Here is a 21031-nt window from a genome sequence, read left to right on the forward strand (position 1 = left end):
ATAAACATTTGTAAGGAGATGGCAGTTACTGTGAATGTACTGCAGGTGATTAGTAATAAACAGTCAGACAATGACCCTGACAATCTCATTCAATCTTGCAGATTGAATGCACCTTCTGTGGAAAGTGGTACCACACAGTGTTGTGGACAAATGTTGTGGGTGCTAAATAAACAGAAAAAAGTGATCCCTGTTGTCTTTGCTTACTGATTGTTTTTAGTGTTGACAATCCACATTGCTGGCATTGCATCTGTCAACATGTTTGTGGGCAGATTTGGATGTACCAGGGGTAAGTGCAGCCACTCAGCCTCTACTCAATGTGATCATAGCAGCAGGTGCAGATGTGTCACAAGTTAATCTAGTAGTAGGCTATGGTAGTAGTGGACTGACCTCCATTGGAGACTGCTCCAGCTGCTGTGTGATAGTGGATCTGCTACAAATTGAAGATCATAAGCAAGTTTTGGAAATTAACCCTTGTATTATGTTGAAGAACAAACAATTGACATTGATTTTGTTGCGGGTCATTTTGACCCATACTGTGTAAATCCACTCAGAATTATCCAAAAACTGCAATAAAACAATAGCAACTTTATTTTCCATTAGATAAACATGTAGAACACAGACATACAACAGTGACTTTCCATAACTATTTTAGGAACAATTTGGTTTTTCGTTCTTACAAACACATTTCTTTTGAACTTGCCCAACGTTCTCAGTTTTTCAATGCTCAACATTTTCAATTTTGTCCACATGTTGGACAAAATGTGCTTTCTGCAGATGTACTTCTTGCATTCCTCACAGAAAGTGCTTGTTTTCAAACAGGAATCTTCCTAACTAAGATTTAAAACAAAAGATTTCTACGTCTCCTCCAGTCTCACAAACAGATGACAAACCAAGCGACACACCTGAGTCACTGACTTTCTTAAATCCACTCACTCTCACTGGCTGTTTATTACTAATCACTGTGTAACTGCTGTGAATTCACAGTAACTGCCATCTCCTTACAAATGTTCATTAGATTAACCACACTTATACAGACTGTATATAACTCCAGCCATGTTGATGGATTGCGTAAATTGGCTGGAAATATTAATTTCCAGGGAAAAGACACAGACAGACGATGCTTACAGGATGTGATGTGACAACACTAATGAAATATTGATGTGTCATATTTGTCCAAGGTGTATTTCATTGTTATGGAAAAAGAGAATATCAAAATCATGATGACCAATTGGAGTGGTGATGTCTATGACTTTGGCTACGTTCACACTGCAGGCGAAAGCGCATCAAATCCGATTTTTTTGACCCTATGCGACCCATATCCGATCATGGTATGACAGTGTGAACGGCACAAATCTGATATTTTCAAATCCAATCTGGGTCACTTTCGTATGTGGTACTGAATCCGATACATATCCGATGTTTCAGAAAGCAACTGCTGTGTGAACGGTCAAGTCGCATTAAATCCATCTTTTACGTCACTGACACGAGACAGACGCCAAGCTCCTTTGACTACGATGACCTGGATGACTGAGAACCTTCACATACAAGACAGACGCCAATTATCAGCGCCAAAGAAGCGCCCGAGAAGACATCGCGAACGCTTCCTGGCCATCCGGTGAAACTGCTGGGAAGACAACGTTGGAGAAACGTGAACATTTTATTTGTACTGCATAACCTGCAGATTCTGACATAAATCTGCAACTATCCTTTGAAGCACCGCTCCTCTAAAACAGCAATAAGGATCATTATTAGGTTATCTACATTATTATGTAAATAACAAAATAACTTAAAGCAAAAATTGGAAAACATGAAGTCCGAAGTCTTTATATTAAGGGCCATCAGTCAAACAATATAGTTTGCTCTGGGTCTAAACAGAGCGCGTTGTGTGTGACGTCTTCTTTTGCGCATGCGGGCCGCTTTGAGCGTTCACACTAGAGCGCGTTTGCTGTCGCATTTTATTTGTAGTGTGAACACGCAGACAAAAAAATCGGATTTGATCAAAAAATCGGAATCGAGCATTAAGACCTGCAGTGTGAACGTAGCCTAAGTTGGCAACACTGCTCATTTGGGCATGTCCTTTACGTCATGCGCCACGCAATTGCCGACGCCGACCAATGAAATCGTGAGTTGAGGCTGCTGTCACTTGGACTTCCTGGCATTGATCATGGCTGCGGAGGGCGATTTTCTGGCGAGATACCGAGCTGTGTCAAATAAACTGAAAAAGTAAGGCTTTGAAATGGCTTTGTTTAAGAAGAAAGACGGACGAATATCGGGAATAGCTAAATGTTATTTAGACTGAATGCGAGGTAACGGCTTTCAGCTAGTGCTAATAGGCTAAGCTAGCGTTACTGTTAGCCATTTGCTCGTTTTGTAGTGAAATATTTGGTCATTTTGAGATATTTAGCCCAGGTTCATCGAAAAATAAGCGATGAGTTGTTGGTGCTGTTTGACAGCTAATTGTAAAGCGCTTTGAGGGCCCCGAAAAGCGCTATATAAATGCAATCCGTTATTATTATTATTATTATTATTATTATTATTATTATTATTATTAACCCATAACTAGCCGGTAGTTTGCCACAGTACTGATATTCTATGTTTATCTAGCTGGCGTGTATCACAGTTGGCTATCTAAGATGTTTTAAAATGTGAAAATACTTTGTTTTCTTTTGTAGGCGTTTTCTTCGGAAGCCCAATGTGGCAGAGGCAAGTGAGCAATTTGGTGAGTGCCACATTAGTCCATCCATGTAAATGCTGTGATCCAGCCTATACTGCCGCACAGAAGAGTCAGCGCCTCTCCTGTGCTGTTAAATGATAGAGGCTGAATAAATGTCACCAGGCTTGTCTTTACCTGTGCTTTCAGGTCAGCTGGCAAAGGAGCTGAAGCAGCAGGACTGCCTTCAGTATGCTGCCTTCTGTAACCTGGCCATGGCTCGGTGAGTGGATCCGTATTCATTTTAACTGAATTGTGCCAAAGCACAGCAACAGGCACCTTACGGTGTAAAAGCACCTCGCACAAGTAAAGACCCCACAATAATCTGGAGAAAAACCCCAACAATTAAGCAACCCACCATGAGCAAGCACTTTGCAATGGTGGGAAGCAAAAACTCCCTTCTAACAAGAAAAATGCTCTTGCAGAACCATGTAGAACAGCAGCGTTTGTCCTGCATACATAGAGCAACAGGAATAGCAGCTAGCCAGCCTCAACAGCTAAGGACTGGACAACCAGAGTCCCAACTAGGGAATTTGTGTAACTAGATGGCTTGTTGCTGTTGTCACTAGTTTGCACAGGATGTACTAGTCGTTTAATCTAATTGTTTTGCATTTTAATTGATAACCAATTCTGATAAATTGTTGCGTCCTAATGCTATGTAGCTATCTGCCACCAGATGGTGTGTCATTGCCAGAGTAGTGCAGGGCTTTCTAGATCAGTGGTGTATCCTGAGACTTCCTTGGCCAGCATTAACCCTGATATGTTTCCTATCTAACATGCCTGGAACATGCTGAGTCAACAAACAGGGTGCACTGCACAGCTGCAGACTGCACTCACCCTGGAATGGAGAGCAGTTCCTCAATAACATAATATATCCAGACACTTGTGCAGTCCATGCAGAAACCGGTAAAAATGCATAGATTTCAAATACAGTAACACAGACTTATTGCCTTAACACAGACACACACTTTTGCTTTTCTAGTCTAGCTGAGCACTCAAAGTGCTTTACACAACTTCCCTCATTCACCCACACAAGCACTTTTATTCTATCCTCTTTCTTTAAGCGCTTTCTGCCTAACATTTACACACATTCATATTCTGATGGGTGAGACTCTTGGGTTGGTATCTTGCACAAGGATATTTGGCATGCAGATTGGAGCAGCCAGGGATCGAACCACCAACCCTTCTGATTAGCAGATGACCTGCTCTGCCTCGTGAGCTGAGCCACTCCACTCAGTAACGAGGCGCTTGATTTCACTGATGTTCTTGTAGAAGACTGTGAGTAAATCCTTCATGCTTGTTTCCAAAATTTCTGGGATCTCTGCCAGGAAACTGCAGAAACTTGCTCATCATCATTATTTTGGGGTGAAATGCTCAAGGATCACACGCAGGTTTATTGATCAAATATTCACACGCTTGTCCTACATTCAGGTCATAAAAGATTCAAGTGTAGAACCAAGCATAAAAGACTTTAAGAGGGGGCTGACTTGAAGCTTGAAAATAATTCTGTTACTCATTATGGTTTCACCACATAACGCTGCCGTGTAATAAGTCAATTTTAGGTATTTTTCCTACATCCGCTATCATTTTTTTCAGAAACAAATGATGAAATTTTTGACAAAAGTATAAGTAGCATGTCCTCATGAGGACAATTAGATAAAAATAAAAAAATCACACTTTTGTTATTATAATTATGTCATAATTATCTTATTTAGCTTTCAAATGGCACGCATGTTTGTTATCAGTTTTTTAAGGTCTATAAATCTAATATTATATTTTTAGCTTAAAATATTTAGAGCAGATCACTACTTTTCTTGTTTAAAAAAAACAAAGAAACAGCATGTGAGGTTATTACATAAAGGTACAGTCGGTGGAGTGATGAGTCCTCAGTGGTCAGCAGTAGTCTTAATTGGCCCACAGGGAGAGCGTAGCATTCATAGTCATGACAGTGACCTATCGGCTGTTGTTATACATCCTCGATGTCTTGACTGCAGGTGTGAGCAGACTCTCTTTAATGCTCCTGGAGAGGCACTGGCATTAACTGACGCTGCTCGCCTCTTCCTCTCATCTGAGAAGGAGAACAGGGCACTGCAGGCTCCAGGCTTTGATGAACACCTCCAGGCTGCACTCAACTGCTACAGCTTCGCCACTAAGGTATGATCAGCTCTAGTTTTCAAATCGATTTTTAGAGTTTGATGCAGTAAATGCACTCCAGAAGAAATCAGCAAATAAAGCAGATTCACCATGGAATATTTCATTAGATCAGGGTCTGGAGAAAAGATTGTGGAGTACATTCTTGTATAGTGACTGAATTCTGATGTACAAATGAATCGCAGGTGTATATTGAGATGAACCAGCCTGTGATGGCAGCCAGCCTGTGTTTGGAACTTGGCAACGCGCTCAAGGTAAAGCTGCTGTCTCTGAGGATAAATGACCCAGAATTGGTTTTTTGGGGGATTTTTTTTTTTTTTTTTTTTTTAAGCAAATGATGGAAAAAATGATTCATCGTTACTCTCCTGTCTTCCTCAATAGGAGATTAACAGACCAGGAGAGGCTATTGTTCATTATCAGAGGGCTGCAGAGTTACAGACGCAAACACCCATCGAAGCTTTGCTGTCAATGGGAGAAATGGCCACGTGTAAAATCCTCACCCGTGAGTTCTGTCGGTTCTGATTGAGTAGCTGCAGTTTGTTTGCTGTGCAAACAGGATCTGACGGGACTTTTGTTTGAGTTTGTGTTACTTGTGTTTTTATGATTTTCTTTTTTCTTTTCCAGGTGATTATGACGGTGCTTTGTCAGTGTTCACAGAGATGCAGCTGATCTGTCAGGAGAAAGGACTGCAGCTACCAGGCTCCATCACCCCTGTTGGTGAGCATCTGATAAAAAAAATGATATTAGCAGAGTTTTGTAAAGATGGGGTGTTATTACAGCCTTAGCAGTTTGTGTTTTCTTAACTAAAGCTGTATCCAGCATCTTAAATTGATTAACACAATTCAACTTGAAAACTGGGATAATTAAGAGCTGCATTCCCTCGTGATTGTCTTTTTTTTTTCGTTGCTGTGCAGATTTTTCATGTTATTTGCACTAAGAGGAAAAAATGTCTTAATTTCTCATCTTTAATTTTACTTTCTTGACAACAAAGGTGCCTTTTTGGACATTGTGGCAAAATGTGAGATATCCAGGGTGCTTCTGCTCATGTTGCTTGAGGTAAGCTCATCGGTTTTGCTGATAATTAAAACAACCTCTCTCACTGCAGACTTGAGTGCAAAGTCATGTTCAGTGTTGTGTTTTTGAAGGTATGATTCAGGCCATTTGTTTAAATTTATCTAAATATGCACTTTAACAAGTTTTTATTTATAGGTAGTTGCAATAAATACCTTTAAATTCACTCTTCAAACATACTATATTGCCAAAAGTATTCGTGCAGCTGCCTTCTCACTCATATGAATTTGAGTGATGTCCCATTCTTAATCCATAGTGTTTAATATAATGTCGACCCACCCTTTGTAGCTATAACAGCTTCAACCTTTCTGGGAATTCATTCCACAAGGTTTAGGAGTTTGTTTAAGGGAATTTTTGACCAGTCTTCCAGAAGCACATTTGTGAGGTCAGTCACGGATGTTGGGTGAAAAGGCCCGGCTCGCAGTCTCCACTCTAATTCATCCAAAAGGTTTTCTGTCAGGTTGAGGTCAGGACTCTGTGCGGGCCAGTTAAATTCTTCCACACCAAATTCGCTCATCCTTGTCTTTATGGACCTTGCTTTCTGCACTCGTGTGCAGTCTTTTTGAAACAGGAAGGTACCATTGACAGACTATTTCTACAAAGTTGGGAATTTGAAATTGTCTGAAATATCTTGTTATGCTGAAGCATTAAGTTTCTTTCACTGGAACTGAGGGGCTGAGTCCGAGGGGCAACATGAGGTTCGAAGGTCTGTAGCAGTCGACTCTGCAGAAAGTTGGAGAACTCTTTGCATTGTGCGTCTCAACATCCACTGACCCCACTCTGTGATTTTATGTGCTCTGCCACTTCATGACTAAGTTGCTGTCATTCCCAATCACTTCCACATCATTTTAACACCACTAACAGCTGACTGTGGAATATTTAGTAGTGAGGAAATTTCACAACTGGACTTGTTGCACAGGTGGCATCCTATCACAGTACACAGTTGGAAATACAGTGTACTTTAAATGCACTGCAAGGAGAGAGGAGGCACAGAGTGAGAAAAAGCTGGTCCTAATGTATCCTGACACAAGTACTGCACCTCCACATGCGACACACAGTTTGACGTGACGTGAGACTCGAGCTATTAATGCAAGCATTTCTCATTTGGCAGCTTTGGACCCTCCGGTTTCACGTCTCTTCACTGTCTCTCGCACTTAATTCTCGCAGCGAGGAGCTGAGACTCGAGTGAGAGAGCTGAGGAGACACATTAGCATAATGAAAGCACCTGTTGTGTGCATTGCATAGAGTTTCATTTCTTTATTTTAACCACATAGATTCAGCAGCTTAAACACTCACCTGTACTTGAGTGTCAAACAGCCTTCCGCTGGCCAATCAGTGAACTGTTAGAAAGCAGAATAGTTTTTTAAAGCTGTTTTAAACAATGCAATTACACTTAATGACAATGTTAATTATTTATCCAGCATCTTACAGTAATTACTGTGCATCTTGAAAAATTCAGGATTGTTGGTGCAGCAGAACTTAAATGGTCCCACGTTGTTGTGGTTTTGTTTGGGTTTTTTTGGTGCAGCCTCCACCTCAGAAGTTGTTACCAGAACACGCCCAGACCCTGGAGAGATACGCGTGGGAGTCCTTTGATCCTCACAGCCAATGTAAATTCACCTCAGCACTCGACTACTTGAGTATAATAATGTGTCATTAATCCTGCGCACTTATTGAAGTTGCGTAAATGTTGTTTTTTGTCTTCTGTTTCAGTGACCTTCCTGCCTGAGAATGTTTTCCTGCTCCTGCAGTCCGTAGTGGTGAGTTTCATGATAACACGGTCTGAGTCTTCCTGTCTCGTACAGGAAAAATAATGGTCTTCACGCCCTTCATATGACAGTGATGTATTGTGTGTGTTGAAGTTTGTTTTGTTTTTTTTCCTTTGGCAGTGAAGTGATTCTTTTTTTGTTTGTTTGTTTTTGCTTCAGCATTTGCAGTTTGCCAGCTTTGTGTAGGTTTTCTGCCTCAGAATTTTTCCCTCTTACACATTACATCATGTCGGTATTTTTACAGAGAAGCCAAAATATAGAAGCACTGTGTGAAAAACACCTTTAGTTCTTCTGTAGGTATTAAGAGAGTAAGAAGCAACCAGGTGCTGCTAATCAAATGCACAGACGTTTTGGCAGTTTGTTGGCCTGCAGCATTCATAATCACAGTGCCAATGTGGAAGACATCAGCAATGATGTGAGAGAAGCAGCTGTCGCTGCCCTTCAATCTAGGCAGGGTTACAAAGCTGATTCCAAACAATTTGAGGTCCATCATTCTGCAGTGAGACAGTCACAAGTGGAAAACATTCAAGATAGCTGTCAGTCTTCCCAGGAGTGGACGTCCCAGCAAATTAATCCCAAGATTAGATTATCCAGTGGTCAGAGAAACCGCAAAGAACCCAAGAGCTGCATTTCATAGGCTCAGTTAGCAGGTTACATGTTAAATTGCATGACCATACAGTTAAAGCATACGATAAAGCCTCTGCTTTCAGAATATGGAAGCATGACTTGGGTTTGCAAAGTTGCATCTGAACAAACTACAATACTTCTGGAACAGTGTCCTTTGGACCCCAAGCACAGCAGCAAATCTCAAACAGAGAATGGCTGAAAAAGAAAAGAAACAAGGCTCAAAGTTTAGACCACAAACTTAAGAGAGCTGTGCATAAACAAAGGACACACACCTCACCACTAAGGTTGTTCTACAATTTACTGAATCTTGAGTTGATGTTTTTCACACACTGCTTCTGTTTTTTTTGGGTTTTTTTAGCTGTTTTGTTAAATAATGATGAAATGTCTCAGGATGTCTTTACCTAATTTTAAGACCTACTATGGACCAAATAATATTTTTTACTGCGTCCTGATAAGGAACACATAAGAATTGACAGAGGCCATCCTTTTTTCTTTTTTCTTTTTTTTTTTTAAAATAACTGTATAAATAAAAAAAAGTTAATAAAAAATAATCATGTGTAATGTAGAGAAAGATTCTTCTCGAAGGAGCACGCTCTGTCTTTGGGAATGAATGGCCGGTAACAGAGAATAAATATTAACAAGTCAGAGGCCTCGTCAGGGTCCTCTGAATCTGCAGTTATGTTTTTATTAGTGCAGTGAATAACAACAGATCTGTTTTGCAGATGGCGTGTCAGGAGAAAGACACAGAGTCTCTAAAGTCTCTTCAGACTGAGCTATGGTAAGCATTTACAAATGTTAATTTCCATCATGTGAGAAAATATCTTTTACTGCTTGTCATTCTTAATTTTCCATATTGATCACATGCTTTATGCGGTTTTCCCCTTGCAGGCCGTTTCTGACAGCTGAGCAGAACCATCTTCTCCACCTGGTGGTTCAGGAGCGCATCACGCCGTCTGGTCAAGGCATTTAATACAGTCCAGTTTTTATTCGCTTCCTCTGGGAACGATACTTTATATAATGGAACATTCCTGTTTCTGAATGGGTCTGTTGTAAGGCCCGGAGAAGGGTTGTTTTCAAACTCCAGTGTTGTAACTTGGACTCAGAGAAATGTTAAACTTTGTGCTTATTCAGTCACGTAGGTTTGGAAATCAAGCTGAACTGTCTTTGTTGTCCTCAGACGTGCAGATTGCTGTTGCCAGGAATGCTTAGCTAAGAATAAATGTTGTGTATGTATCTGAGTGGAGACTATAAAACTGGACCACGTCATATGTTTTTATTATGTAAAAGTTTCAAATGTAGAAGAACTTATTGTGTTTACAGCTGGTTAGTAGATTAAACACGAATGCTTTGTTTTATCATTTTTATTAATAAATGACATAACATGGCTTAAATTCCAATATAACAAAATCTTCTACTGCATAGTTCTGTAATATGGTGCAATGACACCTCTGTCCTCCATCCCTGGGTCACTTAATTTTCACTTGTACAAATGCATGTACTTTTCTTATGATAGCAGCCCCCTACAGACACATAAGTAAACACAATAATAAAAAAAACAAAAAGGAGCTTAAAAATATATGATGGTTACAATGTACATAGACTGATGTATAATGTATTTGTTTTTTTTTCTAGCTGTAAAATAACGATTAACAGCTAGTCGTAAATGAAGGATTGTTATTTCCTGATTGTTCAAGTACTATAACAGGAATGTTATTTGTCGTTTTTTACTCCTCAGTTAGAATTTTAACATATTAAATGATAAGATTTAGTCTCCATCAACCTTTCTGAACCTTAAAGGAACTGGTAAACATTTTGGGACTAAATTATTTACTATCTTGCTGAGTAGGAGATTAATACTAATTGTTTGACTTTGTACACTAAAGAGGACCAAGGTTTTAAAAAAACAAAACAAAGACCGTGACCATGTAAAGAGAGTTTCCTGAGCAGTTTTGTCTTCCCATCGTCTTCTACGCAACCACGCTGCACAGATTTGCCCCCTGCTGGTCATTAGGAAGAATGCAGCTCGGAAGTTGTGACCATCTTTTATGCACAGTCTTAGCAGAAGAACTGAAAATGTGAAAACACTGGCTTCAAACCGCCGTCACCTCTGAAGTTAGAGTCTCCCCTTTTTGTTTGCACCCAGCCAAAAATGCTCATGTACAGCTCAGTGACTGTTTCACTAAAGCTAAGGTGACCAAAAGTTCACTCAAATCAATCTTGCCATTTTTTTTTTAGCACAAAACAACAAACAAAACAACCCAAAGCGATTATAAGCCTTTCTCAAAATGTCACACTATTCCTTTAAAGTACTTATGTCTGAACTACTACTACTATTTAAGACTAAACTGATTTATTAGCTATGTTCTGGTAATATTCCCAATAATTCAGCTCTATAAGGCGTTTTAGTCACATTATTAAAAAGAAAAAACATTATTTTGTTTGTCAGTTTTGCTGAAAAAATGTGTTTCACACTTGTAATGTTAGCATTTGCTCCATATCATTTTATATATATATATATATATTTTAAAAAGCTGTATAAACAAATGGCTCTCATTAGCATTTGGACATTTTGCTACAGTCGTAGCTTCAGATGGTGTTCATCAATTCTAAAAGAGGAGAACGAGCCCTGCCCTCTGTTTTTCCTCTCACTCTTTCTTCTTACGCAGGATGAAATAGGTGAGCGCTAAGATGAAGGTGAGGACAAACGAGATCCACGCCAGGATGTAGCAGTGTCCGTAACCTCCAGATGTGTCATTGACATGGAGCTTGGCTGTGTAGATTGAGGCTCCTGTCATTATGCAAAGGCCTGCAAGAGGGAAAATTATTATTACATGCAACCAAGACAAGGCAATCAAGAAGTAATTATTTTTCTATTATAAGATAAAGCTCGTGATGTGACCAGTGCAATCACAAGGAAATGAAAGACATGACACTTCCACCTTGTTAATTTTCCAGTGTTATGAACTCATGACATTCGCACTTTGTGTGAGTTTCTCATGTGCTCGTAGTACTATCACTGATAATGCATAATTAACTTAAAGCATGAAATTTTAATCACTCGGGACCTTTTTTTTTTTCTTTTACATCTGACATGGTGGCAAAAAACTGACTCGGTTTGTGGTCTTTTTGTTAGGGAGGATTTGCATGAAAATGTTTCTTGACTAAAATAAAAAGCAGCCAATGTCCAATGAAACTTTAAAGAACCTCCAGGAAGCCTGGAGAACTATCGCTTACTTTAAGAAGAAAGCCTGGCTCCTTGGAAGCAAAGCATAGACATGACAGGTGGTTCGGGCTTTTGTGAGTGAATACATTTTCTAGATTTTGCTCCTCAAACGTGAAAACATGATGCTTTGTTGCACATTGACGGCAAACAAAAATGTTTGGGGGTGTTGTTGAGAAATCAGCACACCTGAGAATGCTGGAGCAGGTGTGCTGGACAACTTTTCTTTCTAGTGAACCTCATGACATTAACAGAAGCAGCACACTGTTAAATGTGATACTGTTAACTATTTGAAGTGTCAAAATCATTCATTTGTGACACCTAAAAGACTAACACACTGCTGTGCTGTGGCTGAGATCAGCTTCTACTGATTTTCTACAGATTTCATGTGTCTGAGATGCAAACACGCTCACCTTGCTGATCCATCACAGTTCACTGGTTATTGCAATGTGTGAGGTACACACAGAAAGTGAAGAACTTCTAATCACTGGTTCGCTGTTTTGTACAAACTAATGAGAATTCAAATCCACTGAGTAGTCAAGGGTCTCTCAAACAGTCATATCGAGGGCAGATTCATCTTGTTCAGCACCAAATGAAAGTGTTTGAACTCAGGACTACTGATGATTACACGACAGGGCTGCAGCTACCCATTATTTTAGTAATCTATCTGTCTATTATTATTAATGAGAAATAACAAATATTCAAAAGAGAAAAATGAACTGTTCATTGATTTTCAGTTTAGAAACTGCAAGAAAATAGCAAGTTTACCTGCAAACATCTCTTAATAAAAACAAACAAAAATAGACCCTTTCCTTATTTTTACTCGCCATATTAAAATGATATTTTTAAAAGACAACACTTTCTTAATTGCAAAAACAAATAATAACAAGTACAGTAATCTCAAATACATACAAGCTAAACTAGCGCATGAAAATGAAACGGCTTTTACTCTCTCTTCTCAGAAGTCTTTCTTACATTAAGAGCAGGCCAAAAGAGTTCTGGTGGTATTAATATCTCCTTAATGAGGTAGATTTGGTGTGTGTGTGAGTGTCTGCATGCTTAGATGTGGTAGTGAATGCGCAAATATGCCTTTAAGTATTTACGCAAGTATGTGGCGGCTGCTATGAGGAAAAGCAGGCTAATCAGCATTTTCAGAACTGAAGCTTTGCCCTGCGCTTCGATGCAACGTTTCGTGCTGCAGAAGACAAACATTACCATGGTGTGGATGTCAATAATGTTAATGTTAATAATAACAATTTAGTATCCAACCTCCAGCCTCAGGTCAGTGTCTCGGAATCTGACTGGCCCACTTAAAATAAATGATATAATTTAATTGACTTATTTATATTTTATATTATGAGATAAATCTTATTTTTTACAGATTACATTGATCTAAATCTGCATAATAGTGTTGAAATTAAATGATGTGCACGCATCAGGATGTCACTGCTCTGACAGTATTACTCATGTTATCAACACTGGTAACAGGAAAGCCCTGACCACACCTTCCTAATTTGGGTGTCAACCAGTCAGACCACTTCATCCACATCCATGTAGTGAGAAGCCATTATATGACCTTTGTGTGTAAGTCGATTAAACTCTGCCCAGTACTGAAAGAGGAGTGGTGATTGTTGTGAACTGACACAGATAGATAGATGCCTCGCCATGCAATGAGCTCATTGGTCTGTTGAACGGATGAGGCTAAAAATTAGTTTAATTATTTACGAAGCTTTAAGTTCGAGCGTCGTGCTAACTTATTTAGTTAGACAAAAATCACATATGTCAGGTTTGTCAGTCGCACATCCTCCAGAGAAAATCATAAAGTCAGCCAAAAGAAACAAGACTGCAGGTAACTTACAGGCGATTATCTGTAAAATGCCAGTGAAGGTGAACCTCATTCCTTTGGGCAGGGTGAACAGCTGGGCCACAAATACAAACAAGGCAAGGATGGTGAAAACGCAGGCCAGCACTGAGGTGGCCTGCACCGCCTGGAGATAATCTGCAGCAACAAGATAATAAAAAAGTCAACAATAACACAGGCGTGAGGAAATATTCGGCCTTTTCAGTTTTATGTTTGTATTAACACCACTACCTACAGATCTACTCATTTCAGACTGACAATATTTACTGTAAACAGTGTAATACGTGATTTGTTCCGTCATCATCTTTGCCCTTCATTGTATAAATAATGAAAAATCACTAACTTTAACAGGGGGACAATCTGTGGAGTTTACCTTCTGGGTAGCCTTTCAGATTTGTGTAATGCCACACATTGTTTGATAAGTCCCACCTGCCCCACAGGTCAGCTGACACTAAATCGTCGACCCACCAGGCCTGACGACACAAAGGAAAGATTTAAAGTTCATGCAGATATGTTACACATTTTCTAGAAACCGCTGTCAGATCTCCTCCAGTTAATACAGAAAATAACATCATCTTACATTGTCAATGGCGGCCACCAGGAGCAGGATGATGGTGGTTATGTGCAGAACAACGATTGCTGCCAGCATCAACATTATGGCCTTCTGAAAACTGATAATGGGGTGGGGGAAGTGGAAGGAGGCACATCGTTATTTATTTTGCAAGCGCAGACGTATGTAACACGGACTCGTACATGAGGGAGTATTAATTACACACACACACACACACACACACACACACAGAGAGAGAGAGAGAGAGAGAGAGAAACTGTGTGAAACAAAGAAATAAAGAAATAACAGTAACAGAGAAGAGAGCCGTTTTATACAAGCCCAGACTTGCCGCAGAAATCATGCAGGCATAAACATTTTTGAATAAAACACATCTGGTGTCAAACACATCAGTGCTTTCAATCATTGTCATTACGTTTATTTATTATTTATTATATTTAATCAGCTCAGATTCATTAGCACCAATCACTGCGCCTGTAAACGCCCGCAGTTTGCTTTGAGCCTCTTTTTTTTTACGTCTTTTGAGCGTTTCCGTCGACAATAAAGGCGCATTTGTTAAGACGGCATTCCCAAACGGATGACACACACAGGGCCCGCACTGTAGTCGATAACTTTAAAAAGAGCGCGATAGTACGACAACAGAAAACAATAATAAGCACAGCATAAACTCACGGACTATTCAACGCTATGTTAGTGCGCCAAATTTCCAGTTGCGCGTCTTTTTAGGACTTTTTTGCGCTCACGGTCAGTCATATTTCTTGCGCTTAAAGTAACTGAAGTTTTTCCTACAGGCTTTAAAAAAACCCACTTCAGCCATCCGTAAGAGGGTTTCACAGAGTGTGCTCCGTAAACCGTCGCCTTTCTACAAGTAAGCAAAGAGCAGAAACGTTACCTGAACGCTCTTTAACGCACCGCGCGGGAGTTATTTGGGAATGTGAAACTCTGTGGACCCACCCAGCTTTGAATTCACAGCACACACATCACCGTGTTTTCCCTCTTCTTCTTTCCCCTCACCAAGCCCCACCCATAACGTTTCTCGAGTGAAAATAAACGGTGTCAGGTCGCCTCTTCCTGCAACTCCAGTGTGTGCGTAAAGGCGAGTAAGATCTTCGAAGGATTGCGTATCGTCAGATTCATTTACAAACGAAACAAACAAATAAACAAACAAACACGCGACAGCTTCACACGCACTATTTTAGTTGCTTCTTTAGTGTTTTACCTGGAAAATGTTTTTAATATAGAAATATCTTCATTCTCTCTGAGCGGCTCACCTGTGTGAGCTGTAGCTTCACTTTTTTTTGTCGCACATGGATACAAAATGCCATTTTGGACACGCTTGCAGAGCAGCCATAGTGTATCCTGGACTTGTTTTCAGGCCACTCACGCGCAATTGCCGCTTCATTGTGTACCTAAATTGACTTCTCCAAAGATGGGACATTAAGAAGCCGTGCATGGAATATCGCAGTGCATTGTGAGCCCCAGGGAGCTCATATTCAATTCAGCAGCAGTTTCACTCTGATGGCTGAGACTTACGTTCAAGCAAGTGAAAAACAGAATTCGTGTTCATGCAGATGCATTTTTGACTGCTACAAACAAATGAAAGTAAGATCGTTCCATTGATAAAAAGATATAAATAGATTCTTACCTGCGCCTCACACGCTATGCACTTTTATGTTTCGTGCGCCACTGCCAGAAAGCAGAAAAAAAAACTGCTGAAACATCAGAGGGTCTTAACATATTCATACTGTCCGAAACAATACATGGATAGTTTCTTTACTGAGAGATGTAATTACCTCTCAGTGAAGAAAAGTAAGAAAAAGGTCATGTTACTTGATGTCACACAGACTGCAGATCTCAGTGGGCCGGGCTGTGTCACGGCTTTGGAAAAACTCTGTTTACCCCATAAGCAACCAGCCGGTACAAGGATTTGCACACTTCACACTGTGTTTTGAAAGAAAAAAAAAGAAAAAAAGATTTTCCTCAAATGTTCGTCAGAAACAAAGAAGAAAAGATGGATGTTCAAATGTAGACAAACTCCAGCCGAAATAAGAGATGGCTGAAAAATAATCAGCGCCCAGCTCACTTCATTGTGTTTCGAGGCCACATTTTAAGAGAAGTTAGTGCTTCACTCATCCGTAGCACAAGATATTTATATAAAAGTCAGTAATTGCAAGTCATGTGACATGTGTTCACAGTGAAATAGTTGCTGCTGTGCCAGAGCATGCTTAAACTTTTGTTTTCATTATTTATTGTTTCAGTCATCATAAAAAGAAAGTACTCTCCCTGTTAGCTCTACATATCAGGACACAATTGGAAAAAATTATCTTCACCGAGTCTTAAAATTAGGTAAATACAACCTCAGATGAACACATGAAATATTACACCATGTCTCTTGTAAAGCAACCTTTAGCAGCACTATCAGGCCACTCACACACAGTTTCTCAGTCTCTTACATCATTGTGGAGGAATTTTATCCCAGCGTTTTTTTACAGCTTTGCTTCAGCTTACTGAGGTTTGCTAACATTAGTTTATGTGCAGCTCTCTTAAGGTCCCATCACAACTGTTCAGTCAGGTTGTGGTCTGGACTTTAAACCATTGCAACACCTTGATCTTTTTCTTCCAACCTGCTGTAGTTTTGCTGCTGTGCTTGAGATCATTGTATTTTTGCATGTCCCACAAGCTATGCTTGTCTTTAAAATCCTTTGCTTTACAGAGGAGCACATGGTTGAGTCAGAGATTGTAAGGTACCCAGGTCCGGTGGCTGAAAAATAAACCCAAATCCTCAGCCCTCCACCACCGTGCTTGACAGATGGTACGAAGAGTTTGTGCTGATATCCTGTTTGACTTTCACTAGACATGGCACTGTGCACTGTGGCCGAACATGTCCACTTTGGTCTCATCTTTGCAAACGTGTTCTTCTAAGACAGAAGACGTGTTGCAGCCCTCTCAAATAAATCCATACTGTCTGAGTCTTTTTCTGATTAACTGTCATTATATACTAACTGAGGCCTGTAGAGTCTGAGGTGTAGTTCTTCAGTCATTCCACCTCAAATCAACACAGGCCTTTTGCTGATGAAGCTAAAATGTGACAGAAATCGTTGTAATTCTGGACATAAAATCTTTATGCAAATCACAGATGGTCAAGCAGAAAATGCTCTAAATGTTGTCTGATTGGTGATGGACTGACCCTCTTGAGGGTTTTAATGGTAACCTCTCTGCTTTTAAGATTAGGCTTAAACATAAATTAAGCATATAGTTATGGCTACATCAGAATGAAATGTATCTTAGTTTTACTGCAATACGCTTAAGCTGCTGGGGCCTTCCCATGATGCACTGTTTCTTCTTCACTCACCTTTTTACACTCACTATGTGTTTATACCTCTCTGCAATTAATTAGTGTAGATGCTGATCATCCACAGTATTGAGATCCAAATCTTTATTATTAGTTATTATTTATCTCTGAATCTCTTCCACAATGTATCTTTGTCCTGTCCTGCCGCACCTCTCTGAGCCTGGTTCTGCTGGATGTTTCTTCCTGTTAAAAGGGAGTTTTTCCTTCCAACTGTCGCCAAAACACTTGCTCAAAGGGGTTCATATGCTTGTTGGGATTTTCTCTGTATTATTGCAGGGTGTTTACCTTACAGTATAAAGAGCCTTGAGACAACTGTTGTTATAATTTGGTGCTATATAAATAAAATTGAATTGAATTAAATTCCTCTAGACATTTCTGCAAACTCAACCTTTCATGGGGGAGGAGGGGGTCTTAAGTGAATTCCTAGTTAATTTCTGGTGTTTTAACTCATGAATTCTTAGTTTTTAGAAAGTGTTTTTAGTTTAGTAACACTGTGATACTATGGGCCACAAAATACAAAATACCATATGAGTGCAATCTCCAAATAGTGATCATACTCAAAAGTGTGGTTAATTTTACAGGTGATTTACAAAAGTTGTGCTGTTTTCTAAGGATAGGAGGCATCAGGTCATTTCAATATAAAGTGCAAAAAAATAAGACGTGCCCTTTTTTGTGTTGAATATCGGCGCAACTAGCAGCAAATTGCATGTCACGATCTATTAGTAAATCAGTTTGTGTATTTAATTCAAACATTTTCTTCCCTATATTTTGTGCCTTGAGAAAGGAATTCCCAGAAATACATATGCAGCAGGGACAGTTACAAATATTCGGCAATTTCCACCTCTTGCACACAATTTTGTTGCTGTGTTCTAGTTGTAAATACCGATAGTGCTTTTTTAAAATGTAAATGTGAAAAGCCAGTTTGTCTGGTTCGACTCATTAGTTAGTTTGTTTGAGTTTTGGATTTTTAGTTATTCTTCTTGTTATTCTTAGTTTGTCCAGCTCCCTCAGTTTTCCCGTCTTTCTCATTTTGTTTCTTTTCAAAAACACAAAGTGTTTTACTCAGGGGGTAAAAAACAGAGACCCAGAGTGTGATGCCAGCAAACAGTGATGAGGTTAAAGCAAAGGTAGGGTTAAAACAGAGTGAGAGAAAATATGCAGAAATGCCAAAATGTCAATATAAAATAATAAATACCAACAAAAAGAATAAACTCAATAAAAGAAATAACAGTAACAAACAATAAAAAGATAATTGAAAATGATAAAAGGACAATAAAAGACAACTGCACATAAAAGGACATTTTTGTGTCTATGTCAGAGTGTTTTATTAAGCCATTTAAAGAAAATTACTCTGTTCTGCAAGTCTCATCTCTTCAGCAAAGTTGTTCCAAAGCTGAACAGCCCCGATGACAAACGCACAGACGGCTTTAGATTTAAGCTTCAGCGTGATGATCTAAGGCTGCCAGGGGGTTTGCAATCCCAAATGACATTACAGGGTTGTGCTTTAAAACTGGCCAGTAAAATGCAGAAATCAATAAATCAATTCTAAACCGTACAGGAAGCCAGTGGAGAGAAGCCCAGACTGGGGTTATGTTTTGCTCTTTGCTAATGCTGGTAAGAAAGCAGCTGCTTTCTGAAGCAGCCGGGACTGAGATAGGCAGTCATTACCCCAGAGACACAGACACGCAGTAAAATACCAAAAATACTGAGGTACTGACATTCAAATCCTGGGTATTTTCAGGTAGTTTAATGAGGCACGCAGTGGCCTGAGCTTCCATCAGAAATGCAATTTATATAATATACACATAAACCTTTTCTGACCTTTATGAACTCGTGATAGATCGCCGATAGATTTAGTTTTCCTCCGAAACGCAAGCCTTTGTTAAATAAGAAAACAAAAGGGTAGGAGTAACGCAGAGAATAAATGTCAGTGATGAATATTAATAACGCCTTATGTTAACATACATGAGGCTTCAGTTATAGACAAACTGTCATACTTGAACCTCAGAAACTGTCATATTCTAAACTGACATTGTCAGATAGCTCTGCTTGTCGGCTCTGGTCAAATAGAACCGCGTAATTAAGGGATTACTTGTCAGACAGTGCACATCTAGAAAAGCTTTTCATCATCTGTCTTGGGTTAAAGCAAGCTTAAGCGGTTATGGATTTTCCCATTTTCACATAAATAGCTTTATAAATGAACGTTTCTATCTGGATGTGAAGTTTGTTTGCCTGGCAGGCCCCTTATCTCCCCTCGGGCTCACTAAAGACCAGACTCAGGTCAAGACTGAGGAACTTCTGGTGTTAGTGCTACAACGGTAGCTTTATCCTGCAGGAGGCGGGATGAAGACAGATACAGTAATTGCTTCCTTTGCTCTTTCACTTATTCCCTCATTTGTTGACAGTATAGATTCAGTCCGTATGAGCAGCCTAACCCGGACAGTTTACACAGTTCAGTGTTGAAAGTTGAGAATGTACAGTAGAGCAGGAGGGGGGATGTATTTTTGTGCAGTTTAGCACGGAGCTCCACTTAATTACTTCAGCCTTGAGCCAGAGTGAACATGTGTGCCAAATCTGATGAAACCTTTTCATAGAGGGGGAACTTGGATACATAGACTCACTTTAAGTATTCCTTCCTAACACCGGGTTGGACCTCCTTTCGAGTTCAGATCTGCCTTAATTCTTCCTTGCATAGATTCAACAAGCTGCTGGAATCCTCTGAGATTTGTACCCATATTGACACAATAGTATCACTATTGTGTGGATGCTGGATGCTGCACATCCACGATGTTTCACCACATCTCACTGGATGGGATCGGGTGACAGTGGTGGAAATTTGAGTATGTAACCTTTTTTTCCCCCCTATTTTATTTTAGTGTAAAGCACTTTGGATTTTTTAAAACTGGAAGTGTTTTTCAAATCTTCTGTTGTTCAATTTTGGTGAGCCCGTGTGAATGTAGCCTCAGTTTGCTGTTCTGGGCCAACACTAGTGGCAGCCGGTCTGGTCTTCTGCTGCTGAAGCTCATCTGCTTCAAGGGTCAACGTGTTGTGGATTCAGAGATGGCCTTTGTGCTTGCTGTGGTTGAAATGAGTGGTTATTTGAGTTACTGCAGTACGGCCAGTCTCCTCTGACCTCTGATGGGATTATCATCCACAGAACTGAACTGCATGCCTACATGCATTGAGTTCCTGCTATGTGATTGATTGATCGGGTATTTGTGTCAACCAGTAACCACCTTTTTTAAGGTATCCTTAATAAAGTGGTCAGTGAGTTTTTATAGATGTACATATGTCTGATTAGGTGAAAATCCAAAAAACATAATAAAACAATACAAAGCCAAGCCTATAAGCATCCCTAGGCCCATTCCTGTTTAGTGTGAGGAGCTCAGAACAAAGAGGAGAGACCTGTAGGCATCTTCTGTTCAAATACATTTGTAATGATCGGGCAGAGATATTGATCAGCCTTGCAATACATTCACTTAGCCAGCAGTTTATTTGCCAGCTTTACTTCCTGTGTTTGGCTGCAGCTGCTGTATTACTTATTTAAATTCATCATATTTGTTCATGATTGTGGCTGCTGATCAGGCCAGAGCGTATAACTGTCAGATCCGTCCCGCAGTGCTAGACAGCAGCTCCAGAGTGAAGTGGACAAACACAATCCAGCATCCTCCTTATTTGGTCAGAGAGGATGCTCTTTATGTT

The 21031-nt window shown here is 39.8% G+C and overlaps 2 protein-coding genes across 6 annotated transcripts; one reads left to right on the forward strand and one right to left on the reverse strand.

Moving 5' to 3' along the window:
• Positions 1 to 2093: 2093 nt before the first annotated feature.
• Positions 2094 to 9681, forward strand: f8a (coagulation factor VIII associated). Of its 2 annotated transcripts, none has more exons than XM_026170727.1 (12): positions 2094 to 2223; positions 2673 to 2719; positions 2861 to 2933; positions 4705 to 4864; positions 5047 to 5115; positions 5243 to 5363; positions 5486 to 5578; positions 5853 to 5917; positions 7461 to 7542; positions 7646 to 7692; positions 9051 to 9106; positions 9217 to 9681. In XM_026170727.1, exons 1-12 carry the CDS (start codon positions 2165 to 2167, stop codon positions 9296 to 9298), a joined length of 954 nt encoding a protein of 317 aa, XP_026026512.1. In that variant the 5' UTR covers positions 2094 to 2164; the 3' UTR covers positions 9299 to 9681. The 2 variants fall into 2 exon arrangements, with proteins under 2 accessions (XP_026026512.1, XP_026026513.1); XM_026170728.1 differs by lacking the exon at positions 2094 to 2223 and adding an exon at positions 2250 to 2306.
• LOC113024087 (epithelial membrane protein 1) lies at positions 9675 to 15760 on the reverse strand. Of its 4 annotated transcripts, none has more exons than XM_026170730.1 (5): positions 15623 to 15760; positions 13990 to 14080; positions 13783 to 13882; positions 13407 to 13547; positions 9675 to 11134 (listed from the first exon to the last, which is right to left on the reverse strand). In XM_026170730.1, the coding sequence occupies exons 2-5, from the start codon at positions 14062 to 14064 to the stop codon at positions 10974 to 10976; spliced, it is 477 nt and encodes a 158-aa protein (XP_026026515.1). In that variant the 5' UTR covers positions 14065 to 14080; positions 15623 to 15760; the 3' UTR covers positions 9675 to 10973. The 4 variants fall into 4 exon arrangements, with proteins under 4 accessions (XP_026026515.1, XP_026026516.1, XP_026026514.1 ...); XM_026170731.1 differs by lacking the exon at positions 15623 to 15760 and adding an exon at positions 14932 to 14987; XM_026170729.1 differs by lacking the exon at positions 15623 to 15760 and adding an exon at positions 14870 to 14986.
• Between the last annotated feature and the right edge of the window lie 5271 nt (positions 15761 to 21031).

This window comes from Astatotilapia calliptera, chromosome 6, assembly GCF_900246225.1.
Source record: "Astatotilapia calliptera chromosome 6, fAstCal1.2, whole genome shotgun sequence".
Classification (NCBI taxonomy): Eukaryota; Metazoa; Chordata; class Actinopteri; order Cichliformes; family Cichlidae; genus Astatotilapia; species Astatotilapia calliptera.

Coding starts and splice junctions, on each gene's coding strand:
- f8a (XM_026170727.1), top strand. CDS start 2,165: ATGGCTGCGGAGGGCGATTTTCTGGCGAGATACCGAGCTGTGTCAAAT. Junction 5,364..5,485: donor CACGTGTAAAATCCTCACCC/GTGAGTTCTGTC, acceptor TTTCTTTTCCAG/GTGATTATGACGGTGCTTTG. Junction 7,693..9,050: donor TGCTCCTGCAGTCCGTAGTG/GTGAGTTTCATG, acceptor TCTGTTTTGCAG/ATGGCGTGTCAGGAGAAAGA.
- LOC113024087 (XM_026170730.1), bottom strand. CDS start 14,064: ATGTTGATGCTGGCAGCAATCGTTGTTCTGCACATAACCACCATCATC. Junction 13,883..13,989: donor TGGTGGCCGCCATTGACAAT/GTAAGATGATGT, acceptor TTGTGTCGTCAG/GCCTGGTGGGTCGACGATTT. Junction 11,135..13,406: donor CATTTTACAGATAATCGCCT/GTAAGTTACCTG, acceptor TCCCTCTTGCAG/GCCTTTGCATAATGACAGGA.